Here is a 17,122-nt window from a genome sequence, read left to right on the forward strand (position 1 = left end):
AATCATTAATAACAGCACTTCCTGGTTAAGAGGATGACATAGGATAAAACAATTAGATCATTTTTTTATTCTGAAGGGGAAGGTACGGTTCCATCCAATGGTTGGTCAGGTAGTTAGCTGGTTGTACTACTGTATACTCACTAAAACAGCAACCTTACTATTCATCCATCCATTTTCTTAACCGCTTTTCCTCACAAGGGTCGCTGGAGCCTATCCCAGCTGGCTTCGGGCAGTAGGCGGGGTACACCCTGAACTGGTTGCCAGCCAATCGCAGGGCACACAGAGACGAATAACCATACTCACAATCACACCTATGGACAATTTGGAGAGTTCAATTATCCTGCCATGCATGTTTTTGGAATGTGGGAGGAAACCGGAGTACCCGGAGAAAACCCACACAAGCACGGGGAGAACATGCAAACTCCACCCAGGAAGGCCGAAGCCCGGACTCGATCTCACGTCCTCTGCACTGGGAGGCGGACATGCTAACTAGTCATCCACCGGGCACGCCCAACCTTACTATTTTATGGTTCAATTGTGACTCTGGCCAATTGGGGCGGCAGTAGCTCAGTCTGAAAGGATTTGGACTTTGGAATCGGAGAACATGTGTTCAAGTCCTACAGACATATTTGTGAAAATAGCAACTAGATGTTGGGGGGATGCTAAATTTGCTACTGTTAAGCCACACGTGAGCAAGCCATTGCCCCCACCACCGGCTCAAATGGTGTTGCAAGGGCCGAAGAACCAAAGAATGAAATGCAAGAGAGAGTTAACCCCCAGATTTGTCAATCGTAGAAGTGCTCTGATCAATTGGCCACCAATCATGATTGTCTGATTTCCATAGAAAAACACGATTGGTATACGGGTATGTTGGTCAATGCTTTTCATTGTTGATCACAAAAATAGATCACCCTGTATGTAGACCAACCTCTCCTTCCCCCACACTGCAAAAGTGCATGGTAGCGGCAAACCCAAACAAATGTCTGCCGTGTGGATGTTTCCTGCAAATTAATAAGTCTATTAAAGAACAAATACTTGGAAGAACATGGGCTAACAATATTTGAACTCATCGGATAAATTGATTAGCCTTTCTAAGTGGTGAAAGACACCGGGTTCTGCCACCTGCTGTCTCACTTGGAGCCCTGCTACCTGGTTGCAAATAGTTCACAAACGCATCTCTGCCAGGACTCCACCAAACTGTACTCTCACATGGAAAGTCTCCTTAAAGAAGGTGTCTCATCCTCTAAGTTTGCTCCTTTTTATTAGAAAGGTTACATACCTCTCAACACTAAATATTGTTTCATTTTGCATCCCTCCATGGAAGCAAACAACACATTTACAACCATCTGCTTTTATCTACTACATTTTTGCCTATTTCCTTATGTTACCGACTAAAACAGTAACTGAATCATAATTTATTTGTGCATTTTCCTTCTCTTGTCAATTTCAAATAATGTTCTGTTTTTTAATAAAAGTATGAAAGTATAGTATTTTTTTGGGCTGATTCATGGGGTAAATGGAAAAAAATGACAGATTAACAGATTATTAAGAAATAATCGTTCAATGCAGCTCTAAAATAAAATTTAAAAATGTACAGCTAATCCATATGATCGGTGCCGGCAGTAATCTGCAAATCTTAACTCATAGATGAGATCATTATTGGCGGCATAAAAACCTGATCGGAGCAACCCTAGTCAACATGACGTGGGGCGGCGTTGCTCAGTGGTAGAGTGGTCGTCTCCTAACACAAAGGTTGTGGGTTCAATCCCATGCCATTGTAACCATGTCAAAGTAGCCTTGAGCAAGATACTGAACCCCCAGTTGCTCCTGATGCTACGTCGTCAGTAGGTGAATGAGTAGTCGAATGTAAAGCGCTTTGAGGGGCTTGTAAAGGTGGAAACACGCTATATAAATGAAATACCATTTACCATGACACAAAATTGGCACCAGGCAAGAATGAAACACGCATAGATAGTGATATTGGCATGAACATGCAGGTTTCAAGGGGAAAAGACTCAAAAAAATCAATGGCTGGTTGAGCAAAATTTCCTGTCTGACTACATTAGGCTCATTAGAAAGTGCTGTCACTTGTTTGAGAGGATTGTCTTTCTCACTCTAGGACACTGACTCAGGCGGGTCTCTCGACTCTCCCTCTAGATCTTTGCGAACAGCTGCCTCGCCTCAGAGTGTTGTAAGTATACATAATGTAAACACAAACAAAGAGAAAAGTCAAATGATGAGCATTATACCCTAAAATCAATAGTGTTTTTGTGTGGTGTTAGGGAGCTGTCATACAACCAAATCCAGCATCTGCCAAGCTTTTACCACTGTTCTGCATTAGAAGAAATGTGAGTGATCACCACCCGCAACCCACAAAATGATATTCACAAAATCACACTTCACTTAAGATGGCTTGCATTTCTCTCAACAGTGGGCTTCAGCATAACCAAATCACAAGGCTAGAGTCCAGTACCTTCGAGCAGCTCGCCTCTCTAAAAACATTGTAAGTATGAGAAAAACCTTATTTATTTATTTATTTATTTCATGGCGGTTTGATATATCACACAGGCTATGTTTAATTTGGAACTGCATAATGCAGGGCAGAACTCCATTAAACTGTTTAACAGTTTAATCTCTACAGGCCTTTCAAATAAAATACATTATTTTACACAACTAAACAAATTGATTATGTTTGACAGGCAGACAACTAGATAAATACTGTAGTCCAATAAGGGAATTTAAGGCTTAAAAGGGTTTCAATGGCAATGGGGATTAATGTGCATCTTTACTGACATCTATTGGCCAGAGACGCACTGTATTCAAAATATAATTCCTGTTTTATTTTGTTTACTTTTTGTCAGAGATTTGAGCTGGAACAAGATAGAGTGGATCCATGAAGATGCCTTTGCCTCTTTGAAATCTTTGGTCAAATTGTAAGTAACACATGAGGATACATGTCAGTTAATTATGTGTCCTCCTGTTATGCGTGATCCTTGTGTAAGATCTTTGCTATCATGGAATTCCAACACGCGGTTTATAAACATTTCAGAGCCCACAGGGAACATACTATACATCTTTGTGCACTTAAAATTGACCTGGATTGCTCAGACATCCAGCCATATGTTTCTTGTTTGTTTTTTTTTCATCGCAGGGACCTGACTGAAAACAGGCTTAGCTCAGTGCCATCTACAGGACTGGCAGGTCTCACCCATCTCAAGCTCAGGGGAAACATTGAATTATACGATGGCTTCAACCCTGATCACTTTCCTCGTATGAGGTAATTTGAAATTTGAATCACAGGTGAATTGCGTAACAATTTCGCAGATGTATTGAACAATCAAACATGCTTAATTAGATTTCTGGGTATCAAGCGACAAGCCGCGGCAAGTACAGGTATATATGCAGTGGACCCTGGCTTTTCATGGGGGACAGAACTGACACCCATTCAAATGCTTTGAAGAGAGAGAGAAAGAGAAAAAGAAAGAGAGCGAGAGGGATAGAGAGTCCCCCCGAAATTCTTGAATAATCGGGGATATACTACCAATAAGTTTTTTCAATGAAAAACGGGGATTGACTCCCCCTACAAAAAATAAAATTATATATTTTTTATATTGTTAAAAAAAAGAAAGGTGAATCTGTGTAAGTAACTGCAATACTTGCCTCCATGTACAATTTCATGTGTTTCTGTGGCTAAGCATTAAGTGTCGGTCCCCAAAATGCATGAACTTTCACACACGCACACACCAGGGGTCACAGTTTTTTCATTGCAGCACGTTGGTATATGTGAAAGAGTTAATCACGTGATATGCGGGTGTGAATCAATGATATTTTTTTTTTACGCAATTTTCCGGGTCAGCCATGTTTAGGCCATGTCGCTCTGTGTGAGGCAGACCTTGCTTATGGCTATGTAGCAGTCATGAGACTTCATCCCATTTTTTGTAAACTTGTCTTTTTAACTCTATGTAGCATTATTGCTGATTCCGAATCATTTAGCTTTGCTGTCTGTTACAGGGTTATTGAGATGCCATATGCCTACCAGTGCTGTGTGTATGGTTCTTGTGATAGCTACAAGTCAATCAACCAGTGGGACACTGATCAAAGCAACGCTGATGATGACCTTCACAAGAGAACTGTTTCCATTTACCCACATCAAGCGGACACACAATGTAAGTACATGTTAAGCCGTCTGAAAATAATTTCAAAAATTTAATAATACACATTTCACGAAACAGCAGTGCCATTTTTCACTGTGTATACGGTAAATATTTACAATCAATCTGGTTATGTAAATTTGTACGTATGATTTGGAAACCAGGCTATGGAATTCTAAATGTTGATTCCCATGATTGCAGATGACCCCGACCTGGAGGAATTCCAGCTTGAAATAGAGGAGTCAAAACTTCAGTCCAGTGTCCACTGCACTCCCACACCAGGTCTGAATTTGCATCAATGAAATCATAGTTTGAGAACACAGTTTTATTTCGTTGAACTCTGCTAGGAGACAGTTTAGCTGTGATCGACTGATAGATTTGGTTGTAATACTAATGGATTGGATATTTTTGGTGTCACAGGTCCTTTCCGTCCCTGTGACTCTCTGATGGGAAGCTGGTTGGTTCGTGTCGGCCTATGGACCATCTCCCTGGTGTCTCTTCTGGGAAACTCACTATTGCTGCTTTCTCTATTCAGCTCCCTCTGCTCCCTGTCGCCACTAAGATTCACAGTGGCCTGCATGGGTGCCTCTAATCTGCTGACAGGTGTTTGTACAAGTACACTGGCCCTTGTGGACGCTTTAACAATGGGAGACTTTAGCCAACATGGTGCCCCCTGGCAAGGAGGCCCCGGATGTCAGGTGACAGGATGGGTATGGGTGCTTGCTTCTGAGGCAAGCGTGTTGTTGCTGACGCTGGCAGCTGTGCAATGTGGAGCAAGTGTGACATGTGCCCGCAGCTACGGAAAACCACCCTCACTGAGAAGTGTGCGTATATTTGCACTTTTATGTCTGACTCTCTCACTCATCCTAGCTTGTTTTCCTTTGATTGGAATTGGGGAGTATGGATCCTCACCTTTCTGTCTACCGACACCATTACCACCTTCAACCTCTCAGCTACCAACTTCCTTGGCCTTTCCCTTAGTGCTGATTATGATGAACACCCTGTGCCTACTCATAGTAACATGTTCATACATCCGACTATACTGGGAATTACTTAGAGGGGAATGTGAGGGCCTGTGGGACTGTGCTATGATCAAACATGTTGCCTGGCTAATATTCACAAATGGCCTCCTATATGTGCCAGTAGCTTTCTTTTCCATCTGCTCACTCCTGGGACTCTTATCTCTCGGCGAGGAGGTGCTCAAATCAATCATTTTGCTTCTTCAGCCTCTACCTGCTTGCCTGAATCCCCTACTCTTCCTCCTTTTCACACGACACCACTCCCAGTATTTTTTCTGGTATCGCCCAAAAGCGCCTCTTCAGCTTCGCCGTGACCGCACCATAGACTCTTTGGTTTCTGTGGAGACAGAGAAGAGCTCCTGCTCTGAAACATCTACACAGTTGTCTCTCGCTGATGACGACAACCTGTACAGTAGAAGGGCTTCTTCTGTCCACTCTCAACTGGACCCAGTTCGATTGTCCCAGTGCTCATCTACTTCCTCAGTTCCTCTAATCTCTTGCCAGACACCCATTGTCAGAGGTAAAGAACGACTAAGAAAACAAGGGAGCTTTGACAACAAAGGATGTCCTATGACTTTGCATCAAGATATTCACAACTGCCCGATGCATCGCTCAACCATGACCGACTATGTTGCTCCAAATCCATAAAGGACCAAGCTAACCGCCTGAAAAACTGGGCCTCATGTAGAGTGGCAGGAAAACCAGTCCTGGGCCCAAGTCGACAAAGAACCTACTGAGACCACATGGAAGAGATTAGTACTCTTGAGAAGCAACGAGTGGTAGAGTGTCTCCAAAAAGGGAAAGTGCAACAAGAAGTTCCCGCTACAATAAGGAATTAAAATACCATTATGCAAATACAAAGGACAATTGTAGCACCTATCCAGTGGACTGTATCAGTCTCAGACGTTCTTATCTTCAAAACAGATCCAGTAAAAGCTGGAATACATCCATTAAAGTTAGGACACCTTGGAGAACTTGCAGCAATGTGGACTTTAAATATATCTAGAAGAGAGTTATATGTTATAAATGTTATGTCGAAATGTGACTGATCACAGGCATGCAGGTTCAAAGTTACACATTTGGCTGGTTATAATTAACTGTATTTGTGTCTATTCCTACTTTCAATTTCTTTGACAATGAAGGGATTAATTATCAAGCATTGTCAGGATTAACCGGAGTAAGATAACAAATTTAAATGTGTGTAACAAATTATTATAAATGTAATTAATTTTGTTCCATCTTAAACATCAAATAGCAACTCCACAAAATGTGGGGAAAAAAATCATGTCTGATTGAGATTTAGTGATTTATCTGGATACTTAAGGGTAGACAAACAATGTGTACAGTATATGAAATGTAACTACCTCCAAACTAGCATGGTATTGACTAGAGATGCACAGATACCAGTATTGGGTGATGTTGGGGACGGTGCAACACATCATTGGGTGTTAATAGTCACCCTCCTGCCGTGAATGGCGCCATCAGTAGGGTCAAACTAACCTGTCTCACGACTGTCTAAACTCTAAACCCAGCTCACGTTTCCAATTAGTGGCGACCCATCTCCGCCCAACAGGCTGCCTGGTTGAACCCACTAGTAACATATCTACGGTATATAATCTGACATTAATCCAATCAAGTCTAAGTGCAAATGGACCTATGCCGTGAAACTGAATGGATCACTAACTCAGTGGTTCCTTTGATCATCCTCTCTGCCATTACTTGGATAACATTGGCAATTCTAGAGCCAACACATAACACCCGTCATAAAATAATAATAATAAATTTAAAAACTTAATCCTTCCTCTTTTTTTTTTAAAACAGAGTACAGCATAAAGATAGAGAAGAAATTGTGTAATTAACACGTCACTTGAGTTGTCTTGCCAGTTTTGAGAACTGAACTGCATTGTGTTGCGCTCTAAGTGAAACGTGCGGCAGCCGCAAGAGTCAGACAAACTTTAGAAAAACATGCAGTTGGATGTTAGAGTTGCTTTTAAAATGGTTATATTTGAGTGAAACATGTCGGGTCAAGAAAAGTTTATGTTTCTATTTCTAACCATTTGATGAAAACATGTTCACAATTGCAAGACAATGGCATTAACATCTACTGTATGTACAAGTAGTGCTCAAACAATTAGGCTATTTTTTGTACTTGGTCTAGAAAAAAAAAAAGTGTGGTATTGGTGCATCCCTAGTATTGACTTACTAAAGCTTTTAAATGTTTCTCTTTTCCTATGATAAAACACCAAATATATTATTCTGTATTTTAAGATATAAAACCATAGTGTGTTTCAAACAAAACATTTGTATTTTAAAATATAAATTTATAGTTTGTTTCAAACTAAACATTTGTTGCTAAGTTGCTATGTAGGTTGTACATACTATTGTATACAAGTGAAAAGCATATGTCTGAATAAAGTCATCCTTATATTGTGTACAGCAATCACTTTTTACTATTTAAAACACATCACCACAGTGAAATATACTCTTTATTAAAACACAAGCAGACATAAATATGTATATACATCTTAAATGAACAATTGAATAATTAAAACCATGCAAATAAACTGAAAAGTGTCACAAAAGCATGTGGGTGAAACTATACAGCTCTTCTCTTTGCCAGCTCGTACCGCTCCTGCTCTGCACCAGAAGACACTCTTTTGCGTGGTGGTGCATTCTGATTTGGCACATTGTCTGTGTGGCTGCTCTCCAAGATCCCCTAACACAGACAGATGTACGCTAATTTGTAATCTGATCACCAACTAAATGTTCAAAGTGTAATGTAAACGTCCAATAAATAAACAGTTGCTCAAGAGATGTCTTGTGTTACCGTCATTAATAGTAGTTGTAGCAATCAATATTAACAGGTGCTCATTATTGCATAAACACGGTGATCCTTCCCTACTTCTTATGAGAAGTGGCTTAAGAAAATGTTTCGATTTAGCATTAAACAAATCAAATTTAACTCGACTGAATTAACAACCTTACCATCGTCTTCTGAACAGCGTGTTCCTCTGTCCATTTCTTGGCCTTCTGTGTAAACAGCTGTTTGTTGTATCTGAACTCTGATGCCTGCATTCCAACAACACATGTAAAGCTGTGCTACACTGTGCACTTGTTCTATTACACAACTCTAAAGTGTCACATGTTCTCTATAATGCAAGGCTACAAAAAATATATATATTTTTTTAAATCTTGAGAATCATAAGGTTGTCACAGACTCTGTGATACCACTTTTAACCAAGAGACAATTAAACTGCGTATTTGAAAGTAGAACTAAAGATAACAGACCAAAAATTATATGTCAACAAAATATGTAAATGGAAGCAGAATTATTGTTATTGAAACTACACTACATTAAACACAACTCACTATATCAGCCATAAGAGGGTCATCTGGATTTGGTTCAGCCATCAAAAGTTGGATGGAGGTAAGAAGCGTGGAAAGGTTTAAGGAGGGCCTCCAGGCTCCCTGATGAAACATAGACAAGAAATATTGCAATCCACCTAAACAAGAACACGAACACACAACTGTTTTTTTCCCCTCCAGTTTGTTATAACCTTTGGGGGTAGTTTAAGAGCCTCATAACAGATACGCCCTGCAGTGTCAATGTTTGGGTGGTAGATGGGAGTCAAGAATCGCATTTTGGGGGGCTCAAACGGGTACCTACAAAAAAAAAAAATGCGGCCGTTATTTATGTCTCAATTGGGTGACAGTGATTTGTAATGTTTAAATCTCACAAATGTTACCTCTCTGGGATTTTGATCTCCAGGGAAAAGACTCCACCTTCATAAGGAGTTCCCGAACCACCTACTATCTCTGTAAACAACAGAAAAGTGGAAAAGGCAAGCACATTAAAACCTGAGGGATAAAAGGACCCAATTGATGTTAAATGTTTGAAAATTTGGCTGAAATCTAGTGGTGTGTCAAAAGATGCATGCTGGATCCTAACAGATAATGCACTTTATATTTGGAGACAAATCTCAAGGTGCAAATCAATAAACAAACAACAGATAAAACGCGATAAAATCAGCCAGAAAAAGCTTTTTGAAAAAGTAAGGTTTTCAGTCCTTTTATTAAAAGCATCCACCGTCTGTGGAGCCCTGAGGTGGTGAGGGAGGGTGTCTCGAAGGCCCGGTCGCTCATGGTCTTGAACTGCGTCTTAGGCGGTCGCAGATGGTGCAATTGGCCGGACCAGGTTCTGGCTAAGGTATGTGGGTTGAGCAGATTGATGAGGTAGGTGGGGGCTAAACCATACAGACAGTGATGAAGAAGGATTTAGAATATGATGCGGAGGTGAATGGAGAGCCAGTGCAGACTGCAATGGATGGGGGTGATGTGCTCATTTTTACGCACTCTCATCAGGACCCAAGTAGCGCTGTTTTGGACATATTGGAGCCTTTGCAGGCTCTTGCCAAGGATCTTGATGAGTGGTATGTAATTGCAGTCCAACCTGGAGGTGTCAAAGGCATGGACGAGCCTCTCTACAGCAGGGCACGGGAGGGATACTCGGAGTTTGGCGATATTAGGGTGGTCAAAGAAAGAAGTTTTGCAAATATGGCTGATATAATTGTCAATGGGGGTCAAACCTGACTCCCAAATTAGTCCGAGAAGGTGAGAGGAAAAGTTATGGCCAGAATTTTTTTTAATTAAGATACATTGTGTACATATTTTTTAAATTATATATATTGGTCCCATTTTTTTCTATATCACAAAATCTTGGCATTTGAACAGGTCTGTGTAAACTTTTTGTGTTTACTTCACATAGCACTTTTCGCAATGGACTCTTAAAAGTTAAAATACAGAATCACAAACATTACACTGTTCATACAAGAAAAATAGGCAAAACAATCTAATCTTGCTGGAATAACTGTCAAAACAAATACTGTGCTTTGTTGAACTGTTGACCTATTTTTTCTGTTATTGCTAAAATAAAAACGAATTTATTTTCACTGAGACTGACTTTGTTACTACTTTAGTTTTCTGTGCCTTTTACTGTTTTATTATTTTATCGTTTGCATTATTTTTAATGTTGCCTATTTTGTGCTATTTTCTTGTATTTGTGTACATCACTTTGGCCGACTGTTTATAGTGCTTTACAAATAAAGTTAGATTGGATATTCCATAATTTGGGGGCAACTAACTGCACATCTCTAACACTTTTATTTTGTCATCTTGTGTGATGAGGGACAAATAGGTCAGCAGACCACGGTGACCTAACAGGACAAGAGATCCAGCAAGTGAGGTTAAAATGTGCTGAAACCTCACATGAATATGGAGCCAGTGCAAGGACACCAGAACCGGAATTATGTCGATGGATCGGTTTAGACTGGCGCAGAATTTTCACGTGTAATTCTGACGTAACTGACGGCAAAAAAAAAAAAAAAAGCTCGGTGGCGAGTTGCCGGTCAAGGCAAAATTATCCAATAATATTGATTGGTGAACTTGAAAAAAGTGCACCCTTTGTAAAAGTATTACATCTATTAATAAAGTACTTACGGGCCTGCAAGTCGTCAATGCGTTCTTCTATCTGCCAGCATGTGATCCCGGGAGGTGGTTCGGTTGTCAACATGACAAGTTCTCTCTTCAAACGGGAGGCTCTCTGCATTCTGTTCAACAAATTGAATGTCAATTAACTTTAAATATGTATCTTGTGTACGTGTTCTTGGGTGTTTAGACTACTACGCGGTATTTTCATCGACATACGTAGTTACTCACAGGCTGCAAAACACTAGGTAGCTAGGTTTTGTTTGCTAATGAGTGAGCGAAGTCTAACAAATATGTCATTGCGCCATCGATAACCAGGTTGATGATGGAAAAAAAGTACACACGCAGCTTACTTGATGCGACAATACTACGCGTATTTCCCCTCTTGTCCGCTTTTGTCACTTTTTGACTATCAGCAGCGCTGCTTCGTTTATGTTTCCCTCTCAAAACGTCATCAGATGCACTTCTTCGGTTTAATAATGGGGTAAATGTTTACCCGAATTGTGAACATAAGCGCCATCTACTGTCTAAAGCCGAACGTACTCTCTTTAAGGTCGTGAAAAAAGCTAACTGTTTACCTGGAGACTGCACTTCTTCTTGTAGTCATTCAACTTACCGTTAAAATTCACCATTAAAAAAAAATCCTGTGTTTTGTGAAGTGTTGTGTAAAAATGCGCTGAGATGAATGGATTGTTTCGTCCAATCAGGATGTTCTGCGCACACGCAGTTGACTCAAGGATTGTCTTTCTTTCGTTTTTCATTTCCCGGAAGAGTTGAACACGAAAATAGTAGAGCTACTTACTGTTCTCTGAAAACAAATTAGTTGTGTCCAGTTGTTTCAGTTGTGTACTTGTTCGCTTATTTCTTTCTTTGGGGGCAGCCGCAAACGGATATTTCCATCCTTAACATGTCCATGTCACTGTTGGTGAAGGTGAGTAAGTTTTTTCAGGGGACACCCGTTGGGAATGTGTTGGTTTGAAGAGGTTACCTGTCACAGTTTTTGCAATTATGGACAGATATTATTATTATTATTATTATTATTATTATTATTATTATTATTATTATTATTATTATTATATTTTAATATGGAATATTTTGTTTTAGGAGGAGCAAAGAAAAAGAAGTTCACCCACTTTAATGCATGAAACAAAAATCAGTGGGCATCACTCCCCAGTCTCACCAGACAAGATTCCAAACATCAGCCCTCCTACACAGGATGACCTGTGGCATCTTCCCGGACAGCTACGTAAGTCCAGTTATTTAACTTACATGGCATATTCCAGGATTGGTAGAAAATTTTCTGTCCTTCCAAGTTCAAGACCCTCATAATGCATAAACAAAATACACAAACAGTAAAAGTGTACTGAGACAATATGCAACTGTAGATGTAACAAAAGTTATTCCTAAATTTCAAATACCAAATACCTCCTGAGCATCATCTAAAAACATTTTTTCCTTCTTCTTCTTCTCTCTTGTCCTTCTTTCTTGATGACAAACTTACATATCAACTATAACATTTAAAATAAATTTTAAATAAATTATATTGTTGGTATGATTTTGTTAATATATGTCTTCCTTGTAATTTTTAAAACATTTTGCTTTAGCAGCACACTTATTTTAAATAGTAGCGTGCGCTTAAGTTGTGTCTCTCAACATACATACAACCCTGCGAGTAAGATCTTATTATAGCCATACAAGAAAAAAAAATGAGCTAGCTACATTACGTAGTTAACCCGTTCAAGGTTTCAAATTTCAGCCATAATAGTATGGGCCACTCAAATCAATGCATCCGTTTTAGTTATTTTGTCAGAAAAAGAAAAGCCAATATAATATCAAAGTGTTTTCTAACCAAAATTAATAGCACTAACACTGCTAGCATGCATTTAGAAAAACTCTGAACATTAGCAGTGATTTGCAGTGATTAGATTTTCTGTAATTAAAATAATACTAAAAATAGAATCATATTCAAAATAAATCAAACGTTTATTACAGGATTTATTCATTATTATTATTATTATTATAATTTTTAAAGGCCTATATGTTTTTCTAATTTCTATGTCAGGCTGTGGCAAATATAGCAAAATACAGGATACAAAATTAAATATTCCCTTAAAAGTGAACCATTGACATGGACAAATTAAATTATATGATGGCTTCTTACATGTTTTACTTCACAACAGAAAATGTAAAAAAAATAAATGGTAATTTTTCAAAAAGCCTAATGCATGAATTGTCCTCCAATTCTGGATTGGCCCAGACGCAACAAGTCAGGGCACTTTTTTTTTCAATTTTTTAAATTGACTCTTATGTGCATCTTCTCCCAGCAGGAATAAATCCATATTTGTGGAATAGGGATGATGTTTCCCTCTGGCTTCACTGGGCTCACAAGGAGTACTCACTACGGCGACCCGAGAAGGCACGCTTTGAAATGAATGGCCGAGCCCTGTGCCTTCTCACTAAGGAGGACTTTAAACACCGCTGCCCAAGCTCAGGTATTGCTGAAGATAGATCTTCTGCACGCATGACTGACTTTTTTCACACCAGCATATTTACCACGTTTGTCTGCAGGTGATGTTCTGTATGAGATCCTGCAGTATGTGATAAAGCAACGGAGGAGTGTTGTACCCCAAAATAGGTCTCACATCCAAAGAACAGTCAGGCCCCAGATGGCTGTACCAAAAACTGAAGAGTCCCTGAAGCCCTCCTCAGACAACACGCAAGGTCAGACATGCATTGTGTGTTGCCTTCAAATACACGCTAATATGGCTATGATCAGTTGCATTAAAATGTACTGCATGGCTTGATTTAAAAAACAAACAAAAAAAAAAAACTGCCCCTAGAGATCACTTGAAAGAAAGGTTTGTTCAATACTTCTTGTGCAAACATAAAACAAACAATCAGATTTTTTTTTTTATAGTTTGATGTTGTGCGCTTCTCATAAAACTTTAACGCTACATAATACTGTAGCTGTTTGATTACTAACATGACAAGTAAAACTGTCAAAACTGTCACATACAGGCCCCTCTAAATTGTGTGCTGTTCTGAATTTATAACTCGCCATAAACCTGTGTGAAAGTAAATCAGTCTACACTCTACACATTCACTATCAATTCCCAGTAAAAAAAAAAAAAGAAGGTGGTTGGTTTCCACTGTAGGAGGAGGGATACATGCCAGCATGGTTGCGAAACCAGTAATGTCACAACTTCTAGCCACAAATAGCTTTACAGTTAATAGTACTGCACACATTCGCTAAAAAAACAACAACATTCGGTTGTTCTAAAGACTTTTGCTTTCAGTTTTACTCTCCACAGCTGCTCAGATTTCCAAAGCGCTTAAAAGTTTTACTGTTTCAATTTCAGCAACGGTTGTGACGTATTTGTGACTTTTGCCCCTCTTCTGCCTGCTTCTCTGTTTCTTTCTCTCCACAAAAAACAAGATGAAATTGTAACGCTCAAAGAGGAACCTCTCAATTTGACATACAGAGAGAAACCTCAACGACAAATCCACAGACCCGATGGTCGCTTGCCAGGTAAGGCCAAAGTTTCTTCATAATAAAACACGCATCAAATATTCAAACTCAAATAAAAAGTTGTGTGTGAACGCCAAAGTGACTCCAACTTTATAGATTGTCAACATGATTATGATGATTATTTCGCATACCAACGCGGGGCTCCCCTTGGTGTTATGCGGAATAATCATTGAATTTAAAAAAAAATACAGCAATTGGGAAGCACTGCCTTAAAAGCAACCCACCAAGTCTGATTTGCGATTGGCTGGGGAAGTCGAGGGGCGAGGACAGAGGAGCAGACAGAGAGCGCGCTTGTGTATGTTCTAATTCGCCAGGTCATTTTATGCTCGAGGCATCGAATCGGGTCGTAACTGGACTGGTTCTGGTTTCATCCAAGAAACCTTCATCAAGTCATGCAAACAAGGCTTGGCTAGGACTGCACCATAACCGAGTATCACTGTATATATAGAATAAAACCCCTGCTGCACTTTATTTATTTATTTATTTATTTTATTTATTTATTTTTAACAAGTAGGTCTACTATGCTACTTTATTTTAATTTTGGTCATCAGGGTGGCGTGGTGACTTGGAGCGCTTAATATATTTTGGGGTGGTACTGAGTGTAATAAGTTTTGCTAGTACAGAAAATGAAAATACATTGGTGCAGATGAATGACAATCAACCAATTTAGACAGGGGGGACACACATCACAAATCATAATAACCTACTTATAAATAGGCTAGAACGCGATTGAATCCACACGCAGTACACCAAAAAATAGCCCCGCTGATCTCAATGCGGGGTTTGTCAGTTTCAGTTTGTCATGCTATTTGCAGAATGTTGTAAGTTGTAAGCTGTTTCACAACCATTTGGCAGCACAGTTGTTTTGGTAAACACACCTTGGCTTCCGACTTTAATTATTATTTTTTTTTAATGTTTGCTTTTTCCTCCTTTTTCATGGAAAACCCATATTAAATGTAATATCAGTATTTTTTTTATATGCTATTGTTGTGGCAGACTGCGTTCATATTATGTATTTGTGTTTTTGACGTCATACTTCTTTTTAAATGGCTGTGTTATCTTTTATGTTACTCAGCTAACAGGCCAGTCGTGTTCTTAGTGTTATTTTTAGTCTTGACATGTACTGTATGTCACTTAGCCATCGGACTAATAGTTGACGTGAGCATTAGGCTTTCAGTGAAGTTGTACAGTACACGATACGTCTTTACATGGGACACTAATGGTTGAGATTAGGAAAAGGCAACACTAAAACAATCACTGGCCAAACAGCTCAGTCAGATAAACACTCATCTTCCGACCAGACGGACTGGGTTTGAGTTTCACTTCACTAAAATATGTAACACTTGGTCGTAATTTGGCACCTTTTCGTATTTATTTGAGGGCTGTCTCTGTAATGATGATACTTGCATGTGTTGCATTGACTTTTTTTTTATTTGTATTATTTAATTGGAGCAGAGTGCCGGCGACTGTGGGAGTACGTCTATAAGATGCTGTGTGATGACCAATATCAAGAATACATTAGATGGGAAGACCGTGACAGCCGGGTGTTCAGGGTTGTGGATCCCAACGGGCTTGCAGGTCTGTGGGGACACCACAAGGTGAGCAATCACAAGTTGTGCGCTCTTCAAATTTGAAAAGTTGCACCCTGCCGCATTAACTATGACTCATGTCCTCTATAGAACCGAGACAATATGACCTATGAGAAAATGTCTCGAGCTCTAAGGCACTATTACAAACTCAACATCATCAAAAAGGAGCGAGGACACAAATTCCTCTTCAGGTCTCTTTTTCCTTCCATTTGTCACTCTTTGTCATTTTCCCTCTTATTCGGATCACATCGTTAACTGTAAAAATGTTATTTTTGTCTCTCCTTAGGTTTCTGAAAACACCACAAGATATTGGGAAAGAGCTGCATGACTCCTTTGAGTGTCCGGTACACTCTCCTCTTCAGGACGGGAACTTTCCAGACAGCAGTCCTTCATCTGAATTGAGCGAGGAACGTTTTGAGGTTTCACCTTATCGTACCTCTCCAGAGTGTTCTCCAACTGAACAACCCCCCCCGGTGAGATAAAAGAAGTGCTGTGTAACACAAGTCAAGCACTGTAATCTTTTATTCCCCCTGTGAATCAATACTTTAATTACAGCAAACACTATTTCGGAGAAAAAGAATACAGTAATTCTGTACATTTTTGAAGAGTCATGTGTTAAAATTCTCTTGCAGGTATGGGCAGGAAATTGTAATATGTTGCGGATGAGAAGTATGTAGAATGTTTGTTGTGGTATACATATGCAGTACATTATAACTCCTGTCCATCAATAATACTAACTTTAATCGCTGTTGTTTAAATAAATATTCAAATTTGAACAGGATCAAAAGTGTGTATACATTTTTTTTATTTTGGTGTGACTCTCAAGCTTGTCATGATGGCTAAGTAATTTTGCTATCATCCATCCATCCATCCATTTTCTTAGCCGCTTTTCCTCACAAGGGTCGCGGGGGGTGCTGGAGCCTATCCCAGCTGGCTTCGGGCAGTAGGCGGGGTACACCCTGAACTGGTTGCCAGCCAATCGCAGGGCACACAGAGACGAACAACCACTCTCACAATCACACCTCGGGACAATTTTGGAGTGTTCAATTAACCTGCCATGCATGTCTTTGGAATGTGGGAGGAAACCGGAGTACCCGGTGAAAACCCACGCAAGCACGGGGAGAACATGCAAACTCCACCCAGGAAGGCCGAAGCCTTTGCAGAAAAATCCAACCAGTCTCCACTATTTTAGAAGGGACAGCTAGCCATAACAATACAGTAAATACAGTCAACATACTGCGTTTTACAATTATACTCTACTGTACTATATTTCAAATTTCATATGTATGTGTGGATGAAAAAGCAAAAAAAGTTGAGAGGTTATTATGTGGAGCCTCAAAACCTTGTTTC

General features: G+C 39.6%; 3 protein-coding genes across 8 annotated transcripts in view; 2 read left to right on the forward strand and 1 right to left on the reverse strand.

The window, feature by feature from the left end:
• The window catches only part of lgr6 (leucine-rich repeat containing G protein-coupled receptor 6), a 34,626-nt gene extending 27,024 nt beyond the window's left edge, over window positions 1–7,602 (forward strand). The window contains exons 11-19 of one of the 2 annotated variants that reach the window (XM_077586292.1): window positions 2,120–2,191; window positions 2,283–2,348; window positions 2,432–2,503; window positions 2,862–2,933; window positions 3,152–3,277; window positions 4,012–4,166; window positions 4,353–4,433; window positions 4,572–4,612; window positions 4,687–4,868. In XM_077586292.1, the coding sequence (XP_077442418.1) occupies window positions 2,120–2,191; window positions 2,283–2,348; window positions 2,432–2,503; window positions 2,862–2,933; window positions 3,152–3,277; window positions 4,012–4,166; window positions 4,353–4,433; window positions 4,572–4,612; window positions 4,687–4,743 (742 nt within the window). In that variant the 3' untranslated portion in view covers window positions 4,744–4,868. Of the gene's footprint in view, window positions 1–2,119; window positions 2,192–2,282; window positions 2,349–2,431; window positions 2,504–2,861; window positions 2,934–3,151; window positions 3,278–4,011; window positions 4,167–4,352; window positions 4,434–4,571 lie in introns of both variants that reach the window. The other variant, XM_077586282.1, reaches the window with a different exon arrangement.
• Window positions 7,603–7,638: 36 nt separating this feature from the next.
• ube2t (ubiquitin-conjugating enzyme E2T (putative)) lies at window positions 7,639–11,152 on the reverse strand. 3 transcript variants are annotated; one of them, XM_077586364.1, is made up of 7 exons: window positions 11,008–11,152; window positions 10,667–10,776; window positions 8,917–8,986; window positions 8,728–8,833; window positions 8,540–8,638; window positions 8,156–8,239; window positions 7,639–7,886 (listed from the first exon to the last, which is right to left on the reverse strand). In XM_077586364.1, exons 2-7 carry the CDS (start codon window positions 10,773–10,775, stop codon window positions 7,767–7,769), a joined length of 588 nt encoding a protein of 195 aa, XP_077442490.1. In that variant the 5' UTR covers window position 10,776; window positions 11,008–11,152; the 3' UTR covers window positions 7,639–7,766. The 3 variants fall into 3 exon arrangements, with proteins under 3 accessions (XP_077442490.1, XP_077442499.1, XP_077442507.1); XM_077586373.1 differs by having other exon boundaries at window positions 10,999–11,112; XM_077586381.1 differs by having other exon boundaries at window positions 10,886–11,027.
• A 240-nt stretch (window positions 11,153–11,392) lies between these two features.
• etv7 (ETS variant transcription factor 7) lies at window positions 11,393–16,559 on the forward strand. 3 transcript variants are annotated; one of them, XM_077575146.1, is made up of 8 exons: window positions 11,394–11,585; window positions 11,759–11,900; window positions 12,979–13,146; window positions 13,223–13,375; window positions 14,091–14,183; window positions 15,639–15,781; window positions 15,863–15,963; window positions 16,059–16,559. In XM_077575146.1, the coding sequence occupies exons 1-8, from the start codon at window positions 11,562–11,564 to the stop codon at window positions 16,252–16,254; spliced, it is 1,020 nt and encodes a 339-aa protein (XP_077431272.1). In that variant the 5' UTR covers window positions 11,394–11,561; the 3' UTR covers window positions 16,255–16,559. The 3 variants fall into 3 exon arrangements, with proteins under 3 accessions (XP_077431289.1, XP_077431272.1, XP_077431280.1); XM_077575154.1 differs by having other exon boundaries at window positions 11,395–11,585; window positions 12,982–13,146; XM_077575163.1 differs by lacking the exon at window positions 14,091–14,183 and having other exon boundaries at window positions 11,393–11,585.
• Window positions 16,560–17,122: the final 563 nt, after the last annotated feature.

The sequence above is a fragment of the Vanacampus margaritifer genome, chromosome 1, assembly GCF_051991255.1.
Source record: "Vanacampus margaritifer isolate UIUO_Vmar chromosome 1, RoL_Vmar_1.0, whole genome shotgun sequence".
Lineage (NCBI taxonomy): Eukaryota > Metazoa > Chordata > Actinopteri > Syngnathiformes > Syngnathidae > Vanacampus > Vanacampus margaritifer.

Coding starts and splice junctions, on each gene's coding strand:
- ube2t (XM_077586364.1), bottom strand. CDS start 10,775: ATGCAGAGAGCCTCCCGTTTGAAGAGAGAACTTGTCATGTTGACAACC. Junction 8,987..10,666: donor CATTGACGACTTGCAGGCCC/GTAAGTACTTTA, acceptor TGTTGTTTACAG/AGATAGTAGGTGGTTCGGGA. Junction 8,639..8,727: donor CTCTTAAACTACCCCCAAAG/GTTATAACAAAC, acceptor ATGTTTCATCAG/GGAGCCTGGAGGCCCTCCTT.
- etv7 (XM_077575146.1), top strand. CDS start 11,562: ATGTCCATGTCACTGTTGGTGAAG. Junction 14,184..15,638: donor ACCCGATGGTCGCTTGCCAG/GTAAGGCCAAAG, acceptor TAATTGGAGCAG/AGTGCCGGCGACTGTGGGAG. Junction 15,782..15,862: donor GTCTGTGGGGACACCACAAG/GTGAGCAATCAC, acceptor TGTCCTCTATAG/AACCGAGACAATATGACCTA.